Source organism: Caretta caretta, chromosome 2, assembly GCF_965140235.1.
Source record: "Caretta caretta isolate rCarCar2 chromosome 2, rCarCar1.hap1, whole genome shotgun sequence".
Lineage (NCBI taxonomy): Eukaryota > Metazoa > Chordata > Testudines > Cheloniidae > Caretta > Caretta caretta.
Genome location: NC_134207.1, coordinates 45,331,714 through 45,346,395, shown reverse-complemented (window position 1 = coordinate 45,346,395; position 14,682 = coordinate 45,331,714). Strand labels below are relative to the sequence as shown.

General features: G+C 36.0%; 1 protein-coding gene across 7 annotated transcripts in view; it reads right to left on the bottom strand.

The window, feature by feature from the left end:
• RUNX1T1 (RUNX1 partner transcriptional co-repressor 1) overlaps positions 1-14,682 on the bottom strand; it is a 145,914-nt gene that overhangs the window by 120,960 nt on the left and 10,272 nt on the right. For 3 of the 7 annotated variants that reach the window (XM_048841203.2, XM_048841202.2, XM_048841205.2), the window contains exon 2: positions 2,993-3,165. The exons of 3 other annotated variants lie outside the window; for them this stretch is intronic. In XM_048841203.2, the coding sequence (XP_048697160.1) occupies positions 2,993-3,080 (88 nt within the window). In that variant the 5' untranslated portion in view covers positions 3,081-3,165. Of the gene's footprint in view, positions 1-2,992; positions 3,166-8,721; positions 8,808-14,682 lie in introns of all 7 variants that reach the window. One more of the 7 variants, XM_048841204.2, reaches the window with a different exon arrangement.

The following is a 14,682-nucleotide window of genomic DNA, read 5'->3' as shown; positions in this document are numbered from 1 at the left end:
TGAACAGAATGGTCACCATTTACAACTGTTCTATCAACTTGACCTATAGAAAAATGTATCTTTGGAAGTCATGAGCAGTGATTTTCTGTAAACACACACACTCACTCAAAAATGACCCATTAGCAATCTGACTTTCTTATGATGAGTGAAATAACCCATGTGTGCTCTTGTCATCCATCTTTGTTTTTCATTAAGATCTCCTACACTGCAATCAAGAATAATGCCAACAAGCCACAGGTGTGCACCACATGAACAGATGAAAATCTGATTGTAAGGGGTGTGATGATGGTTCTCTATCTATAATACATTCATCCCAAGGTACTCTTGTACATCTGTTATATGTTAAAGGCTTTTTATTTAAATTGTAGCCTTAGAGAGATTTATGCAGGTAAGCAACTACTACTTTAAAGGGCAAAATAAATAAATACATAAATAAAAGACAGTGAAGTAGCAAAACCAAGGGTGAGGATGCACGCTTATCACAATGAAAGGAGTTTAGTGTAATAAGAAAAATATAAAAGGAATGGAAGCCATTTAGGAGGTTAACTTGACTCCACCATCTTTTTATTTTGTCTTTATTAGCTTTATTTAGTACCAACCAATAAGTGAAATATTTTGCTTTATAACGTTGACATTATTACCCAGGTTATTGCAGACAGACCAGCAGGTATTGGTCCCTGGCCCATCTCTATTTTTCATGAGCAACCAGATGATGTCTATACCCTTCAACATTCCATCTGAAAAGGCAATGTCTTCCAACCTTAATGGGTATTACATACATTTGTGAAACTGGGATGAAGGTGGCTAGATACATTGCCATTTTGGGGCAAAGTTATCCAGAGAAAGATGATATAAGGTCATTATTAGATTTCAGAAGACATATGATTCCATTCTTGGCCAACTTCTGAACTTGTTCAGCAAAATTTAAACCCAGAATTTACTGGAAGTTTAAAGTCACTGGCCAAAATTTTCAAATTAAGGTGCCTACAGTTAGGCACATACATGTGTATTTAGCAACCTTGCTTTCAGCAGTTGATGAGCATCCCAGCTCTTACAGAGATCTAATAATGCTAACCACCAATCAATGTGCCTCTTATCTAAGTAGCTACAGAGCAGCTTATCCATGAAAGACTTTAGTATTCACACATTAAGACCTTGTCTACATTAGAAAGTTCTATAGTTAAAGCAGTACAACACCCCCTAGAGTAGATGCAGCTATATCCAGTTGCATATGTGTAGAGGTACTGTACACCAGGTTAACTATACTGTATGGAAAGGCAAATAAGCTACACTGGTATAAAATGACTTTATATGGACATAAATGCATACACACTAGGAGTTGTACTGGTGGCCTGACTTGACCCGTGGCAAAGGAGGTTAATTTCACATCCTCCCCATCCAGTCAGAACACTTCATTGGCATAAAGCAAGATCATTCAGGCTTTATGAGGATGACGTAAACTTCAGCCACACCACTATGTAGCAACAACATGAATGAAGCACATTAGAAGACATGCATTCTGCCTTGCAGTACATTTCCATTTCTCCTACCTGTGCTGTATTAGCAATAAACCACAAGAAGCTACCCATTAGAATGCTACTGTGGTATACTTCAGGAATGAAACTCCTTAATTTTACATATAATTTGTTTTTAAAAATCCTTTATAAAAACAATATTGGAGGAAGATGTATGCAAAGTACTGTTCCACTGTGAAAAAAGTCCATAACAGAAAGATAAGAGAGGAAATAGTGGGGAAAACCTTTTCACAGTAGAAACATAGCAGTAAAAACATATAATATATATGGGAGGAGAAACCCTGGTAGAGGGGAAATAATTCTTCCTCCAAAGCCAGCTAAGGGAATCAGGAGTACAGAGAAGCAGCTTGCTTGCTTAGGACTGACCTAGGAATTAGAATTTAGTTTAGAATCCCAATTCTGTTTTTTAAATTATTTTAAAGGGTGCATTTACCCCAGTGCACAAAGCCCACACCAACTCTCCATACTATCTAGGGTTTAAAGTGGTGATGATGGTCTTCTGTTGGCCCTCTGAACGGGGATGAATTTCACAAAGGATTACAGCTGTGGTAATGGGGTAGAGGAGAGCGGAGATGCAAAGTGACATAATAGGATTTAGCTGCATTTAAAACTAAAGCGTCTAAGACTTGAAACCACTGAGCATTGACCCTATGGACTGTAGGATTTAGGCCTATGCTTGTTGTATACTATACTTTTACACCATCTCCTTGAACAAAGAAAGGTTCCCATTCTGAAAAGCTTACCTGTTTACCCAGAATTATTTAAATTCCATTTAATAAATATTTTGTTATTCTGCTCTCTAGACAACTGTTTCAGAAAATACCATTTCTTACTTACAATAAACACTGGAATTGTGATATAGCTTTCACACTTTAACTCCAAGTTTTGTTTTACACATATCAGATTTTTTAAGTACACCAAGAAGCACTCCATGACAGAAACAGAAAACTATCCAGACTCAATATCTTTTTATTCAAATCTATCACGGATTCCCTCTGTGATGTATTTGCCTAATACTCTGTCTACACCATAAATACATCCATGTCCGCAAACCTGGTTACAGATGCCACTTCCCCGGTTTTCAAACATTGTTCCAATTCATAATGTTGATGGGACCTTAACCATGCTTCACAACCTGGCTAAAGCCATGTTGGTAACCGCATTAGGGGATACCCATATTGTATAACTGTTTTCCAGAGGTGTCTGAATTTGTAGAATGGACAGGGCCTTAGGAAAGTGCAATGCTGACTTATTTTTCCATTTGTCCTGGATTCTTCTCTGATGATATTAAAACAAAGTCACGAATATGAAACATGAAATCTGATTAAGGCTTTTTGGAGGCTCATATGGGGCTGTAAGGGGAAATTTCTTTTTTTAATTACAGTTTAAAAGGGAAGGTACGGTAATTAAAAATAGGTATGTAAATTATAAAAATCAAATATTTATCTTTTCCTTACCTTGACAAAATTCAAAGTTCCCTTTTTTCCGGCAGTCACCTATCACTAAACTCAGTGCTCTCCAAGTGTTTCTTTTGACAGATATCATTCTCCACCAATCGCTCTGCTAATTTCCTCTCTCCTTTTCTGACTGGGACAGATATTATGTTCACCAGCCCAGAGATCAATCTTTTCTATTGACAACAACAAATGAAAAAAAAAGAAGCACATATCACAGCCAGTTTGAAGCACCACACCCCGTTATTTGCATAACAGCAGGACTTTTTTTTTTAAAAGGAACAGAAATAAATGCTGTCATTCTAAAGCAATCATTACCCACATTTTCTCAGATAAATAAGGAAGTACTTTTAAATTTTATTAATTATTTGTAGAAAAGCTGTTTTATAAGTTAACACTTTACAACAGTCCGTGCCATAGATAGTAATCAAACAAAGGACGAATACAGTCTACATGTCAGCATCTCATCCCTAACTCATTTCTCAAAAAGGTGTTTCTATTATATTTCATATAAAATAATAATATATACTTTACCTGGTCCAATAGATGCACTACAGAATCACCTTTAAACTAATGTGCTATGTGTTATGACCTTTACATTACACACAACACTGTTGTCTCTTCTTATGAGTAAACAAATTCCAAATAATGGGAGATCAAAAGTCATGCTCCTCCCACCTCTGAAAAACCACCCTAACTGCCTCAAAACTGGGCTACTAAAATACTTCATCATTAATATTCAACGATATTATAACAGGAAGATCTAGCATTGCTATAGTTAAGATTGTCAGCTTTTCCAAGACAGTGCTATGTTTTACAGGCCTTTCTAATTATGGTACGACAGAAAGATTTTCAGAATTAGGCACGCACAATTACATGCATGCTTCAATTTGCATCTACAGATCAGGTATCTAAGGACATAAATTAGGCATGCATACAGCTCTGGGCACACCTACATGAAAGTAACTGAAAATCTGGTCCAGCATTTCTTCTGGCCTGGGCCCATTTTCCAATGATCAAATTCATATTTACATTGGAAATCATAACCACTTATATATTTTTTTAAAATCCTTACATTTTAAAGTTAAGACTTACAGAATGAAAAAGTTTACTACTTAAAGTACTTTCTTGAGTTTACACTCAATTTTGGTCTCAGTCCTCCAGCCAAACTTCTGTTGATTTCAATTAAAATTACAATGAAATGTCAGGACAGCATGACTTAAGGTGACCAGATGTCCCGATTTTATAGGGACAGTCCCGATTTTTGGGTCTTTTCTTATATAGGCTTCTATTACCACCCAACCCCTGTCCCGATTTTTCACACTTGCTATCTAGTCACCCTAGCAGTACTGGACCCAAATTTTGTCAACTGTTAAGCTTTAGATGTAGCATTTTGACATTGGCATTTTGAAAATAACCATTGAAGTATGGCTAGGGTATTCAGTTTGCATGTAGTAATTACTTCTACATAAAGATATTTATTGCTATTTACCAAACTCTGCACTCGTTACCATATTTACCTAAGAGGCAATAAAAGTTCCCTTTTTATCTGTCCTCTAACATTAATTGTATGCTTTTTTAAAATGATCCTTAATATAAAACACCTCACATTTCCATGAGTGTATCCAATATTATAGGTGAGGTTTTTTTAAATGAACACTTAGGGCCTGATTCTGACACTCTTGTTCATACTGAGGAGTATTTTACTGAGCAAGAAGTCCTATTGATTTCACTGAGATTGTTCAAGATACAAGGTTCTACTCAGCATAAGGATAGAAAAATCTGGCCTGTAGTAAGAGATATATATAAAAACTTACTCTGAATAATATTATTGCCTAATAGAACTCCAAGATAACAGCTTGAAGTGTTATCTGTAATCCAAGTTATAGTGCTAGTGTCTAAGTATTTCAGTAAATATAGTATGGAAGATCATACACACGTTACAGAGAGACTTTTGTAATTACACAGGCAGACTACAACTGTTTAGGAAGGTATTTCTGCATCCATTACCTAAATTTGGATTTATGGCAGACTTGAAGCATTAATCTCATATTTTGTATTTAACAATATTACAATTAATCTTTTACCATCTTTCTACTAATCTTGCCCCAATAAACATGTTCAAATATGTTCATTAGGCAACATATATCATTTTATTTGAATCTACTGAATATAGTGTATTCCTTTTCATCAAGTAGGGGGGGAAATTTTTTTTAAAAAATTCTTGCTGCATAAAACAATGTATTTTGAGTTTCTTCCTTTTAAAAATCATATCCTCTCATCCTATCTTTTAAAAATGTTTTATCTTCCTACTAGTTCTCTGTTCCATCCCCTTGCACACCCTTTGTATGTGCTATACTTTCCAAAGTGATAATAGTATTCTGATAAATCTATGGTATGGTTATATATGTTGTTACTTTTTGCTTCCTGATTTATAAACTCTTGTTGCTAGAATGTACATGCAAAGTGTTCTGAAAGCTGAATTCCACTCAAAGCAGAATGCCTCAAACAATTTGTAGTCCTACAAGACTGTTATTAAAAAGGCTCAACATGTTGTATTACCATGGAAATTGTGGAAAACATACATTCCCAAACAAATATTACTTTTTCTCAATGGTATGAAGTAATGAAAACCACATGTGTAAATCTGCGATCCGTGCAGTAGTTCAAGCTGCAGCTAATACAAAATACAGAGAGTGAACTCTGCCATATAAAGGATTCTTGTTACAGAAATATAATGTGAAAACCAGATGCAGACAGAAAACCTTAATCACAGATGGGAATGTAATCACTGGCATACAGAATACTTTTTTGATCAGTGTTAACCATATGCGAAATGTATTTATTTTCTAAGGAATGCAATAACTTGAGAGAGCCTTCTATATGAATTCGGTTAACCTCATATTCACAATGCTTTTATCTTACTCCCTTCTCCCCTCAATATACAAGCTGAGCCAAAGTTTTAAGAGGAAGAGTCATTGGCCCTGGCAAATCATTTTTGTATCAGTTTATCTTTCAAAAATTTAATAGGATGTAAAGACTACACATATCAGAATCAACCTCAAAAGAAATCAAATGCAGTTACCCATTACTGTATTTCTCAGTTATTGCCAGAAATCCCTTCATCACCTAAGTACACTTCACCAGAGGATTATATCACCATTTGGTTAAATTTTTCCTTGAGCATAATTTGTAGTTCTTCAGCAATGCAGCAATAAAACCCTTTTTTAAAATCAGCTTGGGTTTTAAAATCATAGCTGAAATCCCTATTCTGATTAATCTCCTTCCCTCTTTATAAACAGTTGCAAAAAAAAGCTGTGGTGTGATCAGATTAAAACTTAAGTTTCCGCTTGAAGCACGTGGCCTTTATTCTAACTATAGGAAAGCATGATATAATGGTGAGGTGCTGAGCACCCCCAACTCTCACTGACCTCAGTGGAGTCCATGGGAGTTCAAAGACACTCTGCATTTGGCACGATCTGCCTATATACTGCTAAAGTTGTTAATTTACATCGTGTCCATTATGTGGCCTAAGACTCAGATGATATCCTATCCTGTAACTGCTGGATGAGGATAAAGCTGCCAACCTGTTGGGTTTTATTGCTAGTGAACTCAAAAAGCAATTTCTGTTCAACTATCAAAGAAGATGCAAATACTATAATTTTGTGCACTTTTCATTCAAAAATATGTAAATATATTTTAAATTAGGTTCATCCCTCAGGCTCTTAACATGTTGCCAGTACAACCTAGTGTTACAAAGGTTTAGCACTCGTGAGCTATATCATGGAATGTCAATCCTATATATAGTTTGTCATCTGGTGCAGGTTAATTTCATTTTCCTAGATAGTAATTAAAATTGGTCATTACATTGGACTGCAAACTAAAGATCAATATAAGAATGAATTGCAAGTTTTAAAATATTTTAGAAATGGCTTCAAGAAAATAAAAAAAGAAGTAAAAGGTCAATGAGTTCTAGCATCTTTGTCTTAGTGCTAACTCCCATTAGCCTTAGCCTAGGTTAGATATGTACATCAAGGGGAGGACAGACACTTAAGGTATTCTGTCACTGGACTCACGGATTCTACCATGGTTTAACCTAAGGTGCCCCACAAAACATTTCCACTCAAGTTCTTCAAAGATACTTCTTGTAATGTTCATACCCTCTATGTGAAGCTTAAAATAAGCTGTTTTCTATGCTCAGATAACTGGCTTTTTTTACTAGAATACTGTACTTTCTATAGATTTTATGTATTCTTCAGGTAAAAGGTGCACTTAAAAAAAAATCTTGCCTATTTGACATTTTGTTTTGGAGGAAATGCTAATCAAAACCTTTTTTCCCGACAATGTGCAGCATTCTACTTCCAAAGCAAAAACGATATATATTTGAACGTGGTATACTTGACTTACTTCAGAACAATTATGCTTAAATTATCAACAGTCCCTCTCAGACTTTGACCAGATATATATTTTAATTTGCACAGTTTATATAGTAAAGGATGCAGGATATATTTAAATAGGAAAATACAGCCTCCCAGCTGTAAAACAGCTCCATGTAATAAAACACGGAGAGAACACCATGAAAGCTCTTGTTTTGTGTAATTTGTGTGTGTGTGTGTCGGTCTGTGTCTTTTTTCCTCATCTAATTTCATCTGCGAGAGACTGTCCCTAGAGAACAAGAGAAGAGAGAACCAATTATATCCAGAGGCTGGTTTCTCCAAAATGAAGGCATCTGTTCCATGCCAATGACTTCCACATGGAAGAAAAACAGAACTTTGAAGGCATCTGTGTTCCTGGTTGATAGTCACAGATCTTAGGGTTTACAGTAATTGCCCAGCTGCAAACATGATTTGGTTGCTGCTGTTGTCAGCTGATCTCATCATACGCAAAAAAGAAGAAAGCTTAAGTCTTCTTTAAAAAAAAAAAAAAAATCAGTTCCTCTATAGTACCCTGACACGTCTTTCCCTTTTGATGAAGGTACCTTTAATGGTGAACGTGATTTTCTTGGTAGAAATTAGTTGTAATGAGTTTCTTAATAAAGACAGGAAATTATTTTATTGTGCAAGTTTTCTGCCTAGAGATATTATTTTTAGGTAAAATTGTTACTATAAGGTGTTCATTACTTACTAGCAATTCAGTGTGGTGTCTTATAGGCATTATTCAGAGACCAGCATGGTTCACCAGCTGCTTAATCCTGAATCTGACCTTTTTCAGATAAACAGTCTCATTGAAAACAATGGGACTGCTCTCCTGAGTAAGGGCCCTGGGATTGCACATGGATTTCATATGGCAGAAATAACTAATGTGATCTTCATAATTCAAATCGCATCACTTTCAATGAGAGTGGACACTTTATAAAAGAAAAAATATATAACACAATATACTGGTGGTTCAGAACCATGCTATATTGCAATGGGCCTTTATGTATATGACATTATGACACCTTCTGACATTTTCAGTCATATATTTGAGCTCGTATACACACAATTCCTGCTACTCTTCACTGTTAAAAACTGAAGAAATAGCTAACAAAAGCTTTATCAAGGGCAGATAGCTTCAGGCAGACATGTCCATTTTGAAATATCAAGACCTTTACAAATTCTCCAAAGGCAGACAGCACAGCACTGAACCCCACTTTAGGATCTAAGGACACTAATATTGCAGTTGCAATGAAAATAGTGAAACTTGAATATCAGACGTATAAAATATATTTACATACTGTAAACTACACTTACCATATAATAAGGATCATGGCTCCAGGAAATGTTTAAAGCACAAGAAATGAAAAAATGTTCCTTTCCTTCAAGATGTTCTTACAGTCCTGGAACAAAAAAATTCCACCTGTCCTGTATGATGGAAGCGCCTTGCTTTGCCTTTCTTCCTTTCTTTCACTGGGATCTCTTAGTTATTCAAGGGAATCCACTCTCCAGGACAGATGGAATTTTAAGGCCTGATCTTGACCCTTTGAACTCAATAGCAAAGCCTCCCAGGGACATCCATGGGAATGGGATTGGGCCCTTAAGTCTCAAAGATTGTAATAGATATTAATTGATTCTCTCTAAAACCTATTATAGTTGTGTTTACTGTAGCTGTACAAACACTATTCTGCAATCTGTTAGACCATGTCTTACTCAAAAGTACTTTTATCAGGGGTAGCCCTGTTAGTCTGTATCCACAAAAACAAGGAGTTCGGTGGCACCTTAAAGACTAACAGATTTATTTGGACATAAGCTTTTCGGAGTAAAAAACCCACTTCTTCAGATGCATGGAGTGAAAATTACAGATGCAGGCATTATTATACTGACACATGAAGAGAAGGGAGTTACCTCACAAGTGGACTTTAATGTAATGGTTGAAACCCTGGCCCCACTGAAGTCAATGGGAGTCACCCAAAATGTATCAGCACACATTACTATATGACCATACATTCTCTGTCACCCATATATAATTCCTCAGTATCACATGCAGTGCAGCATGCACAATTCAGTAGGGATGGATTGTTTATTTTCCATTAAGACCTGAGCTAATGATTTATCACCACCTAACCTAAGAAAGATGAGAATTCATGGTACAGATATGTTTCTCATCTGGGGACAAATCTGGATCCAGTCTCAAAATGAATCCAGCAGGATATTGATAAGAGCACAGGGCTGAGGTGGGAGGAAGGAGACAATGGAGACGACCTCCAAAACAAAGCAAGAGCATTTAGGCATTTTCTGGAAGAACACATTTTGATAGGAGAAAAAGATTACAACTCCAAAGTGATAAACATTGTAACTTTGGCACCAATATATTCTGTTTCAACTTTGTTTCTTTCCAGCGGTTTGCTCATCATTGTGCACATAAAGCATGTATAAAATTCAAAAATAAAGCTACTGTGTGTAGTCACTGATAGGATGTTATCTTTGCTCACCTTCACTTTGCTTTGACATTGGGTTCAGAACGAGTTTCCAATATTAAATGGTTTGCTGATGGTCTTTTCAAATAATGAATAGCATGGTCTTGAAACAGCCCTGGCTCAATGTTTCGTAAGAGTCTGTGATTTTGCTAATTAAACCCCTTTCTACAATGTTCCTCTTAAATACTTTTAACAATGCCATCATTAAAAAAAAAAAAAAAACATCCTGGCACCACTATTCTTTGATAGCATACCCCCCAGGTGCTATTATCCATAAACTTGTTGGCAGCACTCTCAGGTTTCTGGCACCCGTATGCCTTAATCTCTTTGGCAGCAAACTCCACCTGGATGTCATTGGAACTGCTCTCCCTTAATCTCTGTTGGAGCACTTTTCCCAAATATCCTTTGCCATAGTATCATTCCGTCTATTTTGAAGCATTCTAATTATCTCATTTTCTGGCAACAGTTGCCCTCTATCTCGCTGGCAATGCTCAAACTGGCCTATGGCACCTCTCTTCGTGAAGTTGTCCAGTCTAAGTGTTCAAAAACCTTATTCTAACATTTAATAAGAGAATTTTTATGACAATATCTTAGCCACTCAAACTGGGTATAAACATGTCCCATGGTTTTAAATTTTAATTTTATTTTATTTTATCCTACTGATATGACTGAGCCAGTGGGGAGGAAAAATATGGTGGCAAAGCCTTAACCACTTTGATTCTCAACAACACAACACTGTAAGCCTTGGAGTTACTAGAAGCTACAGACAAGTTTACTCAATATTCCAGCTTGTCATGATGAAACGTTGAAACAGCAGTCTGATCCCGCTGCTCCCAGGCAAATGAGGGAACGATACACAGAAAACAGAGTATTCAGGCAGAGAATCCATTGTGGAAAGTCTTTTGACCTAGCGAATCGAAACATGACATTTGAACCACCACCTAGGGAGGCGACTGTGTGGTCATCATCAGTCAGGCAAGAAATGTAGTCTATAGCTCTTCAAATAAAATGAATCACAAAGGGAACCTACTTGGTGGTAATGACTAGTCCTTATGCAATTTGCATATCAACACCCGGCTAGGCAGACATATTAGAGCCTTCTGCAGCTACTGAACTAACTATGGGTCTTGTACAACACGTTTTGCTCATGCACCCACCTCTCTAGGTCGTGGTCAAAATTTCTGGTTTCTACTCTCTGGCTCAGAATGGCTCTTTCATAAATGAACACATATTTTTTATTTTGTCACTGGAAGTAGAAAATGTTACATGCCACTGTTTGTGTATTAATTCCCCTCCACTAGGTGGAATCATATCTTTTTCTAGATAAATAATAGCAGCTTAATTAACAAAAGTAGCTATTATCACTACCATGTTTTCTTTGTGGTGGTTCATTTTATCTTACGAGCCACAGTCTTACCTAACTAAAGAAGTGCTGTTAGATCAGCCGCCTTCTTGACATAAAAGAAGAAATCATGAAACACCTCATGATGTGAAGAGTGTACTGGAAGGCTGCAGTAATATTGCTGTTACAACACTACTGTATTTTTCTATTTGTAGGGGCCTTGTATCTCAGCATACCCTTTAATGATGATGAATTTTCAAGGCAGAAGATAGAGAAATGGAAACAGAAAACTATAATTTTAATAAATCAGTAAAATAAATATCATACACCACTTGGACAATTATAAAAACAGACAGTTAGTGAATTTCATTAACATTCTTGAAAAGAGCATATAATATCTTGCATATATATGATGCCTTTTATCCTGAAGTATCACAAACTGCCTTATAAAAACTGAAATATGCACAACATAAAAGGACTATTTCACCTACCATTGGTGGAGTGAAATGTGGCAACTGTTTAACAGTGAACAGCAACACTACACTACATTTTAGGGCAGAAAGTGAAGGAAAACATTGTGTTGAAATTGTTGTGGAAACATTGATATCCTAGCCAATTCATCTAATGGTGTTAACACCCCCCTACTGGTGTGAAAAGTACAATGTAATTTTATGTCTAGAGGCAGTGAGCACCTTGGTTTTAAATCTTTTCTGAAAGACAGCACTTCCAGAAGCATACTGTTCTGTGGCATTAGTTTCGTAATGTCTCCAGAGGGGAAGGTTCATCAACTCAGTCAGCACTGCCATTTCACTGTTTCTTGGTCTTCCATCTACATACTAACCAAGCCACGCCTTAATTAGCTTATGAACTCTGACAGTATCAGATCACAAGGCAGTAAAGCCAGCAGACCTTTTGTCTTCATGAGCTACCGTTCTCAACTTCTTTGTCCTATGTATATAAATCCAACAGAAGATGGAGTTTGATGAGGATTAGATCTGTTGCAGGTAGGGGAAGGGAAGCGAGTTTTGTATTTAGCAGAATGTTTGTTTGTGTCAGGTAGAAGGTGTAAATGGCTCTTTAATTTTTGTTTTTGTACTGTGTGTCAGCAGTACCTAGAGCTTTTGGTAAGTGCCCCTTTTTATATTTGTAGGAATCTATAAATAAATAAATATCAATCTCTTTCAGTCAACATAAGTGAGTGTGTGTACCTGTGCACCCACACTCACATGAGTACAAGTTATAGAGAAAACATGCAGCAGACGTTCACTCAGACTCACACAAACACTAACCTCACACAAAATCTTGTCAGTCTATCTCATTTTCTTTAATCTGGCTTTTTGTTTAACTGTGAGTGTTCTCAAGCAACTATTATATTTTTGCATCTGACATAGGATCAGAGTCTTCTGAATCATATTTATTTCTTTAACTGTATTTGTTCGTGTGGTATTTGGTATGTTTACCTATAAAACAACGCAGTTTTAACCATAAAATAAGGGACCAGAACCTAGGGTAGCACTGGGTTTTAATTTTTGCAGATTTTTGAAGGTCACTTTGTGACCCTGGTGATTCACTTCAATCTCACAGTCAAATATCACTGTAAAACCAAACTGGAGCAAAAACAAGACCCTTCCTCCCACGTATCCATGATGCCCAGGAACTGAGCTCCTGGCTAAGAGATCAGAATTCAGCAACTAAAACCCATTTTAAGATTAAAAGCATGAGGAGGCATGTATCCTTCTCTGTGGAAGATAATTTGTTGTGTCATGCTTACTATGAAATAAAGAAGCAAATGAAAATCTCTCATTTAGTACTGTATATATCTGCATATAGTATGTGTACATATACCCAAATAAGTGTAGTACAAAAGAGAGGTTTTGTAGGTACCAAAATGAATTACCACTTCTTTATTAAGACTCATAATTAAAACAAAAAACAAACAGACAATCTCCTCACCACTTTATTAGCTCAAAAAAGGGAATACTTTCCCCTAGAAACATATCTGGTAAAATGCTCACCCTTTCCTGCCTCTCCCCCCACCAAAAAAAAACCCCAACACCACCAGTGAGGTGCTTTCCATGTTCTTAAAACTCACTTGATTAGCAGCACTACAGAAGCAAACATTTTTGTATATAAGCACTCAAGCATAATTTAATCATTTTATTTAAGCATGGAAAAAGTTGCACTGAAAGCCCCATTAACTAAAACATCCTTGATTAGCTTAAACTTAGATTTGCAGGTATAAGAAGAGTGAAATAAGCCAAAGAATGCTCTCTGGTCTCTGGAATATCTTAACTTTACATAAGGCATCTTGACAATAAGTAAAAGCTATATTTTTGGAACGGACAAACAATTAATAATTATGTCTTATAAGGTATTTTTGTTTGTTTGTTTTTAATAAAATTTATTCCCCAAATTAAATCTTTTTAACACTGTACTGCTATTTGGCTACCAATACCATTTTTATAGTCCAACAAGATAAAGTCCTAATTGCATAATACCACTTTATCTGCACATGGTAAAATTTCCAATAAACAAAAATGCACATTAGGCAGGAGAATAGATTTTTTTTTAAATAACCCACTTGCATTAACAAAAGATTGCAGTGGCTTCCAAATTATAGGGTGTTATTTTTAGTGGAAGTAGTTCAATATTCATATTGGAGCAGATGTAGCAGTTTAACAAAACAGCTCTTCAAATCCAGCACAAATTGAAAACAGGAAAACTGATTGCATTTTCTCTTATCACTTTCCTTTTCTGAATTGACACTTTTGGCCTTCTAAAAATTTACACATGGCTTTCATCTCAACAGCACCTGCTGATCAATCAGAAACCTAACATTTTCATGAAAATGGTATAAAGGACTAGTTTTTTCCTTACCATCTTTAAGGGCATCTGCAGGCCACTCAATAGCAACAATTGTTGTGTTGATGGCACACTCAGAGTACATTTTATATTTTCATTAAATTTACTTTTTAAAATGAGTTAAATCACTAGTGGCTCTTTCATATTAGCTCTCTGCTGGCTTTAAATTAATTTCTGTCTCAATGTCTCCCTGACACTGATAGATTTCATTCTTCAGGCAGATTTGGCAGAATATCTAAAAGATTTTGAAACAATAAGGAATAGCATATATTTTGTGGTCATTACAAATACTTAGATAGCTCTATATACATGTACTGATGTATGCATACATATAAATATGCACATACAATATTATTTATAATGGGTGAAAAAGAAGAAATACATAATACCATAATAGTCTTTCTATATATAACCCCCTCTGCTTTACCCTAAGGCAATAATGGGGAGGGGGAGAGAGACACAAACTGAACTCATTTTAAAGTTGTCTTTTGTTTTCTTACACAATCTACATATCAGGTGTAGGTCTGGCAGGTGCTTTGGAGCTACCAAGGCTGTGGTAAACAGATGTCATCATAGACAAATATGGTAAATTAC